General features: G+C 54.5%; 1 protein-coding gene across 1 annotated transcript; it reads left to right on the top strand.

Moving 5' to 3' along the window:
- The first annotated feature begins 232 nt into the window (after positions 1-232).
- On the top strand, positions 233-6,735 carry SNAI1 (snail family transcriptional repressor 1). Its single transcript, XM_029221474.1, has 3 exons — positions 233-384; positions 1,129-1,656; positions 5,728-6,735. Exons 1-3 carry the CDS (start codon positions 303-305, stop codon positions 5,910-5,912), a joined length of 795 nt encoding a protein of 264 aa, XP_029077307.1. The 5' UTR covers positions 233-302; the 3' UTR covers positions 5,913-6,735.
- The last annotated feature ends 3,964 nt before the right edge of the window (positions 6,736-10,699 follow it).

Here is a 10,699-nt window from a genome sequence, read left to right as displayed (position 1 = left end):
GTGACGAGTGCAGCCCCGAGGCCCAGAGCCCGAGCGGCCCCTCCCGGCTCCCAGCGCCACGCGGCGCGAGCCCCGCCAGACCCCGGCGCACCTGCTTGGGGCGTGGCCTCCGGCGAAGGCGCGCCTCGATTGGCGCGGAGGTGACAAAGGGGCGTGGCCGTAGTCGGCCCCCGCCCACCCGCGGCTGTCGTACTTAAGGCAGTTGGCGGCCAGACTCCACTCACAGCGCAGCTGCACGGCCTCGCGTGTGGAGGCTTTCGGTATCCCAGCACGACCCGGCTCCCCCCGCTGCTTCAGCCACCATGCCGCGCTCTTTCCTCGTCAGGAAGTCCGCCTGCTCCCGCCGGAGACCCAATTACAGTGAGCTCCACGACTCTTCTCCAGGTGAGTGGACGGGGTGCCGGACCCCAGGGAGTTTGGGGGAGGCAGGCGAAGGCTGCATGGGGGGCACTTGAGAGGCGGGGCCCTTGGGGACAAAATGGAGGGGCCAAAGTCGAGGGGCCAAAGTCGAGTCAAAAGATAACAGTCTGGGTGTGAATAGGCCGGGGCAGGTGGATCCGGGAGATTGGGAGAGGGCTTTTAGAGGCCGGTGGTCTTTGGCTGAGGGGACTAATTAGCCGCCGAGAAGCGGGGCGCCCCGAGAGCACAGAAGTGAGAGGAGGCGGCTTGTGTCTGGATAGACGCCGGCCAGGGGCTGGAAAGAGTCCGGAGTCCACAGGATTTGGGGGAGGGGGTGGGAGAAGAGATGTGTATGGAAGGGGGACAGGGGTGGTGCCTCGGCAGCTGGGGAGATTAGGGGCCAGGGAGCTGGGGGTCTTGCCTCAGGCTGGGGACTTGGGCACTGCAAGAGGAAGGAGACCTGAGAATGACCTCCTTGAGTTGGAGCTGGGGAAGGGGGTGTCCTTCCTGTAAGATCTGGAGGTTGAGGTGGGAGAACCAGGTGACCTGGCTGAGGAGGGGGCTCTGACAGGGCAGGAACCTGTCTGTCCTGGTCATGAATCTTTTTTATTCATCTACTAAGCATTGAGTGCCAGCCCCACTCAGCCCCTGGCCCACATCAGGCTAATGTTTGCTGACTGACTGAATGATCTAATCCCTGACCTTGCGCTTTTCCCTGTCTCCTCACAGAGTTCACTTTTCAACAGCCCTACGACCAGGCCCACCTGCTGGCAGCCATCCCGCCACCCGAGGTCCTCAATCCCACGGCCTCACTGCCTACGCTCATCTGGGACTCTCTCCTGGCACCCCAAGCCCAGCCGATTGGCTGGGCCTCTCTTCTGCCCCAGGAGATCCCCAAGGCCGTCGAGCTGACCTCCCTGTCTGACGAGGACAGCGGGAAAGGCTCCCAGCCCCCCAGCCCACCCTCACCGGCTCCTTCGTCCTTCTCTTCCACCTCAGCCTCCTCCCTGGAGGCCGAGGGTTATGCTGCCTTCCCAGGCTTGGGCCAGTTGCCCAAGCAGCTGGCTGGGCTCTCCGTGGCCAAGGACCCCCAGTCTCGCAAGGCCTTCAACTGCAAATACTGCAACAAGGAGTACATCAGCCTGGGTGCCCTTAAGATGCACATCAGAAGCCACACGCTGCCTTGCGTCTGCAGCACCTGCGGGAAGGCCTTCTCCAGGCCCTGGCTGCTGCAGGGCCACGTCCGGACCCACACTGGTGAGTACCCCTGCAGGCTGGCTGCCCTTCTCACTGTCCCACTGCTTTTGCTACAAGCTCTTGTAAGATGGGCTTGCTGTTACTTTCAGACTGTGGAAACTGACCCCCCCCACCCAGTCTCCTGACTCCTAGCTCAAGAGTTCAGGGGCCTGGCTCTGAAAAGTTTGGCAGAAACATTCGTTCATTCACCAGCTAAGCAGATGGGCTAAGGAGATAATTTTACACGTCCCTCTGCAGGCTCAGTTCCTCAGCCAAATGGGTTGGAGCTGGGTATGGGAAAGGTGTAACCAGCACCTTGCTGTTGGGGCCAGGTGTGAAGGGGCTCACCCTGCTCCACTTCCCCCACCCGCCCCCCAGCCAGACAGGATGTTTGTCAGACTCCCCACCTGCCTCTGAATCCTGCTTTGGGATCTTCCCAAACTTTGGGCTGCTGTTTCACCTCTCTAAGCCTCAGTACCCGCCTCTGTGAAATGAGCATAGAAACACCTTGTGGGGTTTTTGCTCTGGTCAAATGAAAGAAAGCATACAGAAATCACCTGGGACAGTGCTTGGTACATGATCAGTACACACAAAAATCATAGCTGGTATTCATTCTGCTTCCATGCTGTGTGTCTTTGAGCAAGTGATTTAACGCTCTGAGCCTCTCCGATTATAATATAATCACATAGGGTGGGTTACGATAGCATTTCGTACGGGGCTGTCTAGATTCAGTGGCTCCTTAATCGCTTTATAATATCATCATGGTTCTCAGATCTGCTCTCCCCACCCCCATTCACACTGCTGAATAGATAATCTTAATCCTATCATGCAGACCCGGGAACACGTTTGCTGGCAGAAAACACAATTATGTCTTGGTGTTTCAAAAAATGCAATACTGAATGTGTAGAAAATTATGAAATGGAGACTGTTCTAGTCTTTAGCTTTCTGGAAATGCAGAAAAGGTAGCCACTCCACCTTTTCAGAACATGAATGGTGGAGGCCACCCTGCTTGGGGCTGCTCTTTGGAGAGTGTCTGTTGAGGGAGAAGAGGGTTCAAGGGTCATGACTGTTGGTTTTGGGGGTCAGGTTGGCCAGGTTGGAGACTCAGTTCTGGCATTTCCTCATCCGGTGGCTGACCTCTGAGTGAGCCGTGAGGGTCAGTGAGGTGGTTTGTGAAGCCTGGCATTTTGCAGGCATTACTGGTGTCATCGTTACTCCTACGGGGGTGGGGGGCATCCTCCACACCTTGCAGACTGTGGCTACTACCCGTGTCTCTTGTCTTGTGCACAAACAGCTCTGATTTTAACATGGAAGGGTCCAATTGCCTGGCCTCTGTCCTGGGTGCCTGCCCAGCTGATGGGGTCTCTATTTGGGGGGAGTGGAAGCCCTCAGATGCTCCCCTGGGCCCCCCAGCTTCTTTCCCCTCCCACTCGGACATTATTTTAATGTAAAGGCATGGCTCAGACACAAAAAGCCTGTTGAAATGCACCAGTGCCATCCTCGTCAACTCCCATTGTGTGCCTTAATGGTGCGCCCAGGGGGCGGGGCTGGGGGTGGAGCAGGTGCACGGGGCAGCGGTGCCCAGCACCTGTTCCAGGCCGCAGCTGCTGGCCCGCAGTGTGTCAGGCCGCGTTAATCCAGGGAGTATTGCATGTACACTGCCCCCCTCGGCGGCCTTTGTCCCGCCGGTCTGGTGCCGATTTCACACTCCAGGAGCACCATAAAGACGTGGCTGGGGTGGGGAGGGGGAATCCGCGAGGGGTGGAGGTCTGCTGCCTCCTGCTGCACCCCTCACATCCCATCAAGCCTGCCCCTTTGTTCAGGTTTGTGTCTAATCATAAGAAACATAAAGATAACGTTCACTGAGCACTTGGCAGTGCGGGAGGCGGGGGAAGGCGTGATGCTCAGGGCTTCCTTCACTTGTGTCAAGGCGGTAAATCCACCAACAGTCCTAAGAGAGAGGTGCCATCATAACCCCCATCTTACAGGTGTGGAAACTGAGGCATAGAGAAGGAAGTCACTTTCCCAAGTCACAGCCCATGGGCTGGAGCCAGGGCTCCTTCACCTTGGCCAAGGGGGTGAGGGGGCAGTGGGGATTACAGGACTCCATCCCCTTTTCCAGACCTGCATAGTGTGGGCCCTGAGTTCACAAAGGAGTGTGTGAGTGAGGAGGAAGTTCCCTTGGACCTTGTAGACTGCGGTCACCAAACCCTTCCGGCCTGGTGTGCAGAGGCAGCTCAATACGGCAGAGCAGGTCACTCAGGTGTCCCTTCCCCAATCCTCTGGCCAGGTCCCCGCTCTCTGCCCCAGGAGACTGAGCCCATGAACGTGGTTCCACAGTGGGCCGCAGGCATCTGACTTCTAGACCCCGCCCTCCCTGCTCAGCTAGTGCCCCAGGCACCCAGGAGGCTGCTGGAATTCATTCATTCCCAGCTCTCAATTCCAGCACTGGGATTTAACTAGAGGGCCTTGGCCTAGGGGCGTATAAGGCTGGGAATGGAAGGATAGGAGAATGTAGTTTCTTCTGGAAAAGACTATTCAGTATTACAGAATAGTGCCGGGCCTGTGGTAGGAGCCTGAGTAGTATTTGTGTAATGCATTACCCTTCTGACTTTATTTGGGAAATGCTGCAGCCCCAGGAAAAAGCAAAACACAGCATTTGACGTTTCTGGAATGTGAGTTACAGTCTCTTGATTGGGGCAGGAATTATGAAAAGTTGGTGAATGGTGTTTTCTGGTGGTGATTGAGGAGTCAGGCTCTTCTGAGACCTTTATAAAAAAAGACTTATTGTTGTACAAGCATTTATTGAGTTCTCACTGTGTACCCAGCCCCGAGTGCAAGACTCTTCTCAATACAGCCTGGCCAGGCAGGTGAATGAGGGCCACAGGTAGGGTTTTTTAAAAAAAGTAAGTCATAAGGTAAAAGGTTTCTGTAGCCTCTTGGGGGTTCTGGGCCTTGGGCTGGAAGCTTGGAATGGATTCGGTGTCGGTGGCGGGGGGGATCCTGCCCTCATGGGACTCAGTCTGATTGGGGGACGAACAGACTTGAAACTACCCTGAGTGTGATCCGAGTTGATGGGGAAGCAGGATAAAGGAGTGACCTGCTGGGGGATAGGGGTGGGCTGGGGCTTTAAGGCTGGCTCTTAAGCTTTGTCCCCAAGAGGAAGTAAATCCAGGGGTTAATAAGGAACATCCATTACAGCCCCCTTAACTGAGGGGCAGTCTGTGTAGTGCTTAAAATCAAGGGCGCTGGGCTTCCCTGGTGGCGCAGCAGTTGGGAGTCCGCCTGCCAATGCAGGGGACACGGGTTCGATCCCTGGTCCAGGAAGATCCCACATGCTGTGGAGCAACTAGGCCCGTGCGCCACAAATACTGAGCCTGCGCTCTAGAGCCCGCAAGCCACAACTACTGAAGCCCCTGCGCCTAGAGCCCGTGCTCCGCAACAAGAGAAGCCACCACAATGAGAAGCCCGTGCACCGCAACGAAGAGTAGCCCCCACTCGCTGCAACTAGAGAAAAGCCCACGTGCAGCAACGAAGACCCAAAAACAGCCAATAAATAAATAATAAATTCTTTAAAAAAAAAAAAATCAAGGGCACTGGAGTCGGGCTATTTGGTCTTGCTGAGATGCTGCATATTCCCTGTGCCTCAGATTCACCATCTCTAAACTCAGGACAAAGGTGGGGTTAAATGAGATAGTGTAAAATGCTTCCACTGTCCCTAGCACAAAGTGTTCAGCAAACACAGCTGCCATCATTGTTGAGCACTTCCTGCTGGCAGGGCAGGAAAAGTACTTGATTCAACCTTCTCTCAATTACCAGCCTCTATGAGTCGGGGATGAACAGCTCCATTTTACAGATGAGCAAATGGAGGCTCAAGAGAAGCCAGCTGACTTGCTCAGGGCCACACGGTGGGAAGCAGCAGCGCTCCCTGCCAAATCCAGGCCTTTGGACACTGTATGGCCTGGCTTTTCTGGGTCGCAGGAGTTCCTCAAGGTTGGAGTGAGCCGGGGGTGGGTGGGGATTTCAGTAGACGTCAGCTGTTCTCCCAAGTGGCTGAGTCTCACTCAGCTCCCTCCTGTCTTCTCTCCCCAGGCGAAAAGCCCTTCTCCTGCCCCCACTGCAGCCGCGCCTTCGCTGACCGCTCCAACCTGCGGGCCCATCTCCAGACCCACTCGGATGTCAAAAAGTACCAGTGCAAGACATGCTCCAGAACCTTCTCCCGAATGTCCCTGCTCCACAAGCACCAAGAGTCAGGCTGCTCAGGGGGGCCCCGCTGACTCTAAAGGCTCCTTGCACCTCTCCGGGCCCTACCCCAACTCCAGAAGGAAGGACCCGGCATCCTTCTCGCTGCCACAGAGTTCCCTCCTGAGCTCCGCCTTCTGGCTGCGTTGGCCCCCCAGGACTCTGAGGATCGTTTCCCAGTCCTCTGCTCTGAGCGCCTCACCGGGCTCTGAGGGGCGCCTTTCTTTGGACAGCTGATGGGAGGGTGGCTTGCAGCAGAGACCCCTTCCTGGCAGCCGCTGCTCCAGAGTGTTCTGGAGTTGGCCTTTCTGCGTGGGTTTGTGTATCCAGAGCTGTTTGGATACAGCTGCTTTGAGCTCCAGGACAAAAGCCAGCAGACTGATGAGAAGCTCCCACCCCACTCAGGGGACCCCAGCCTCCCCTTCAGGAACCCTCAGGCCACCCCCTCCAGAAGGTGCAACTAACTATGCAAACATCCACCCCCAGGTGCACTCGCGGGGGTGGTCCCTGACACAAGGACAGCGTCTAGACCCCAGGATGCCCAGGGCCTGGGCAGCTATTTCAGCCTCCTGTTTGTCATGGTGGCACCTGTTTCACGGGCAATTTAACAACGTCTCCAAAGGGACTGTGAATAATTGCCTTCACTTGTCCGGGGCCCAAATGGGGTGCTTCGGCTCCACTGATGTGTCTCCCGGAACTATTTTCGGGGGCCCGACAGGTGGGCCCGGGAGGAAGATGTTTACATTTTTAAAGGTACACTGGTATTTATATTGCAAGCGACATTTTGTACTAAGGAAACGTTTTGTATAGTTATATGTACGGTTTATTGATATTCAATAAAGTGGTTAATTTATATATTAAAAAGTCTACTTGGTTTTATGTGGAATGGGTATTTTAAAGGGCCTTTAGGGAGGGAGGAGGGGGGCAGGGATTTGTGGAGCTCGGATACTCCTGACACAGCCTTAAATCTTGGCCTCTTAAACATCACATGGCTTTGGACCTCTGGGTTTGTCAGGGACCTTGTTTGTGCAGATGGGTTTTCCTCGGAGCCTGGATGTCCTGTCCGATACGGAGGTTGGGAAACACCTGTGGGCCAGTGAGCAGTAGAGCTGTGTGTGCAGGTTTCTACACTGCGGCCCTTACTCATTCTCTCGTGCTCCCGTTTTGAAGCCGACCAGGCCCACAGAGTGAGAAGCCAGCTCCCTGGGTCTTATCAACTAGGCCTGCTGTGGGGCCTTCCCCAGCACTGCAGGTCTTTTGGGGAGGGAGCAGTTGCTGCCCCCAGATGAGGGAGTGGAATGCGATGAGTAAGAAGGGGACAGAGGACGTCCTTCCTGTTTCCAGGGGCTCCAGGCCCCGCTCCGGTCTCCTGTCAGACCCACACCTCTGTCTGGCCTCTGGGTACCAAATGGCCTTTGATGCAAGGAAATTGGCTGGCTGGAGTCGGGAGGGTGAGAAGCCAGGCCAAAGGGTAGGGGTCATTCTGCTTCCTGCTCGAGGACAGGACAGGACGGGAAGACGGTCAGCTTGCGTCCCGTCCCGGGTTGAGCTAATTCACTCACGGCAGGCTGTCATGGTGACCTCACCTCTGGGGCCCTCCTGGGGCCAGGAGAAAATGAGTGTCCTTTTTGAGCACAAAAGGTGCCGAAGGTGCCAGTTTCCTGCGGGGAGCTGAGCGGGCGTCCCAGAGCCCCAGAGTCAGGCAGGGGGCGGGGGAGCTTCGTGTTCCAAAGGAGAGATGATTCTTTCTTCTAAACAGGAAATGGTGACCCACAGGCCAGGAGCAGCCCTTAATGACTTGCAGCTTTCCTCCCAAAAGAAAAAAAAAACTTCTCTAACAATCGCCAAATTGTAGCTGGCCTCCCTGAAGGGAAGTTAGGGAGTCGGAGGGGGGCTGGGGGGCTGGGGGTTTGGGCGTCAATTTGCTGACGGCCTACTGTGTCCCACGTCCCTGGGTGTCATACATCCACCCGTAGTAGGTGCTGACATTGATGGTGAATGTATAATTGATTTCACACACTCCCAGAGGGATGGGCCTCGTGGAAACTCCCAGCTGGCATTCAACATGGGTGCACAAGGCTCCGATCATTCTGGGAGTCAGGTACCAGGCTCATGCCCTTGGCTTGCAAGATCTTGGAGCAAGGCTCTCCGCCTCTCGGACCCCCAGTTGCTGCCTCTAAAATAGGGTGATGACGGCGCCTTCCTCCCCAGAGACTGTAAAGGGATGTCCATCCAATCGGTTTTGATGAGCCCCGTGTGTGCCAGGCCCTGTTCTAGGCCCCGGGGGTTACAGCCCTGAACAGAGAGACAGTCCCTGCACTCAGGGAACTAATGTTTTAGCAGGGGAGACAGAAAACAAACGAGTGATTAAATAAGCCGCTTTCCTACAGTGATGTGCCAAGATGGAATTAAAGAGAGCGCCTACTAGAGAGCAATGGGGTAGGGCACCCTCCGACAAGGCGGGAGAGCTGCAGCCCAGCGCCCATTCTAGCGGAGACCTGGAGGAGGAGAGAGCTCCAGCCTCTCAAGGAAGCAGCAAGTGCAAAGGCTCTGGGGCTGGAATAAGCTTGCCACGATGCCGAAAAAGACCAGGGTGGCAGAGAGTCTGGGGGGACCAGGTGGGATTGATGAGCTGGTCCAGATCCTGCAGCACTTGTGCAGGTGGCCAGGAGTTCTATTTTGTTGAGCCCAGAGGACAGCCACAGGGACATTTTAAGCAGGGGAGCCATGAGGCCTGCTTTACTTTTGCACTGATTCCCCCCATCCTGGTGGAGAATGGAGTTAGCCAAGTCAGAGCTGGGAGCCAGTGAAAGGCCCAAGGCAGAGGGATGACTGCTGGCCTGGCCCAGAGGGGTGGAGGCCTCGGGGTATGGTTGGATTGAAGAATCTGTGGCAGCTGCGCCTCCAGCCCTGTGCCAGGCACACCTGAGCGCTGGTGAGTGCGAGTTACTAGGGATTATTTAAAGGAGATGTTGGACCCGGTAGCGGGGTGGGGATAAAAAGAAGGATGGTTCCTGTGTTCTGATGTGGACAAGCCCCCACTCAGCCACATTTAGCTAAGTGAGAAAAATAACATGCAGACCATGCTCCCTTTTGGGGGAAGAAGGGTGGAATTGAGCATGCTATTCATTCTTGTTTGTATTTGCATACAGAAACTCTGGAAGGATTTACAATAAAACAATCAAAGCCATCTCTAGGCAGGTGCAGGGGTAGAATGGGGTAGATGGAGGTGGGCAGGAGAGAGCAGGGAGCCAGGTTTTTTAGATTTCTTTAAAACTTCTGATTTTGCCATAGTTTCAACCTGACAGAAAAGTTGCAAGAAAAGTACAATAAACTGGAATCTTTTGATCGGCATCTTATCAAATGCAAGTCTGCATTTTCTCTCTCAATATACGCACATACACATACCCACTTTTTTTTTTTTTTTTTTGTGGTACGGGGGCCTCTCACTGTTGTGGCCTCTCCCATTGCGGAGCACAGTCTCTGGATGTGCAGGCTCAGCGGCCATGGCTCACGGGCCCAGCCACTCCATGGCATGTGGGATATTCCCGGACCGGGGCACGAACCCGTGTCCCCTGCATCGGCAGGCGGACTCTCAACCACTGCGCCACCAGGGAAGCCCACTTTTTTTTTTTTTGGAACCATTTGAGAGTAAGTTGTAGGCATGATGCCCCTTTACCACGAAGTATTTCAGTGGGTATTTCTTAAGGATAAGAACGTTCTTTCATATGACCACAGTTCAATGATCAAAATCGGGAAATTTAGCGTTGGTGCAATGCTATTATCCAATCCACAGTCATAATCAAGTTTCCCCAACTGCCCCAGTGATGCCCTCCATAGCACTTTAGGGGGTGGGGAGAGATCCAGATCCCATGTTACATTTACTTGTCCTCTTTAGTCTCCCTTATTCTGAAACAGCTCCTTCCTTGGTCTTTTGTGAGTCTGACTTTTTTTTTTTAAATAACTTTATTTATTTATTTTTAGCTGCATTGGATCTTTGTTGCTGTGCGCACGCTTTCGCTAGTTGTGGCGGGCAGGGGCTAGTCTTCATTGCAGTGTGTGGGCTTCTCATTGCGGTGGCTTCTCTTGTTGCGGAGACCGGGCTCTGGGGCCTGCGGGCTTCAGTAGTGTGGCATGTGGGCTCAGTAGCTGTGGCTTGCGGGTTCAGTAGTTGTGGCGCATGGGTTTAGTTGTTCCGCAGCATGTGGGATCTTCCCGGACCAGGGCTCGAACTTGTGTCCCCTGCATTGGCAGGCGGATTCTTAACCACTGTGCCACCAGGGAAGCCCCTGTGACTCTGATATTTTTGAAGAGTTCAGGCCAGGTATTTTATAGAACGTCCCCCAGTTTGGATTTTCCCAATGCTTCCTCATGATGAGATCTGAGCTGTGCACTTTAGGCAGAACCACAGCGGTGGGGCTGTATCCTTCTCAGTGCAACGTATCATGGGGCACATGACGTCAGTTTGTCCCATTCCTGGTGACGTCAACTTTGACCACTTGGTTAAGGTGGTGTCTGCCAGGTTTCGCCTGGATAAAGTCCCTCTTTTTCCCCTTTTGTACTTAATCCGTATCTTGTGGGGAGACCTTCCAAGGCCATGTGAATATCATGTTACTCCTCAAACTTCCACCCACGAGGTTTAGCCCTCGCTTGTGTTTTCTGCCTAAATCAATTATTATTATGGTGGTTGCCAAATGGTGATTTTTCTAGCTCCATCATTCCTTCTATTTTTACTGGTTTGCTTTCTACTGTAGGGAAGAACTACCCTCCTCTGTCTGGGCAGCAGCTCAGAGCTGTGGGTTGGGAGAGATTGGGTGGGGAG

This window comes from Monodon monoceros, unplaced genomic scaffold (genome assembly GCF_005190385.1).
Source record: "Monodon monoceros isolate NGI ecotype Baffin Bay Population unplaced genomic scaffold, NGI_Narwhal_1 Super_Scaffold_13, whole genome shotgun sequence".
In the NCBI taxonomy this organism is placed as follows: domain Eukaryota; kingdom Metazoa; phylum Chordata; class Mammalia; order Artiodactyla; family Monodontidae; genus Monodon; species Monodon monoceros.
The sequence above is the reverse complement of the archived record's forward strand: the minus strand, read 5'-3'. Positions and strand labels throughout refer to the sequence as shown.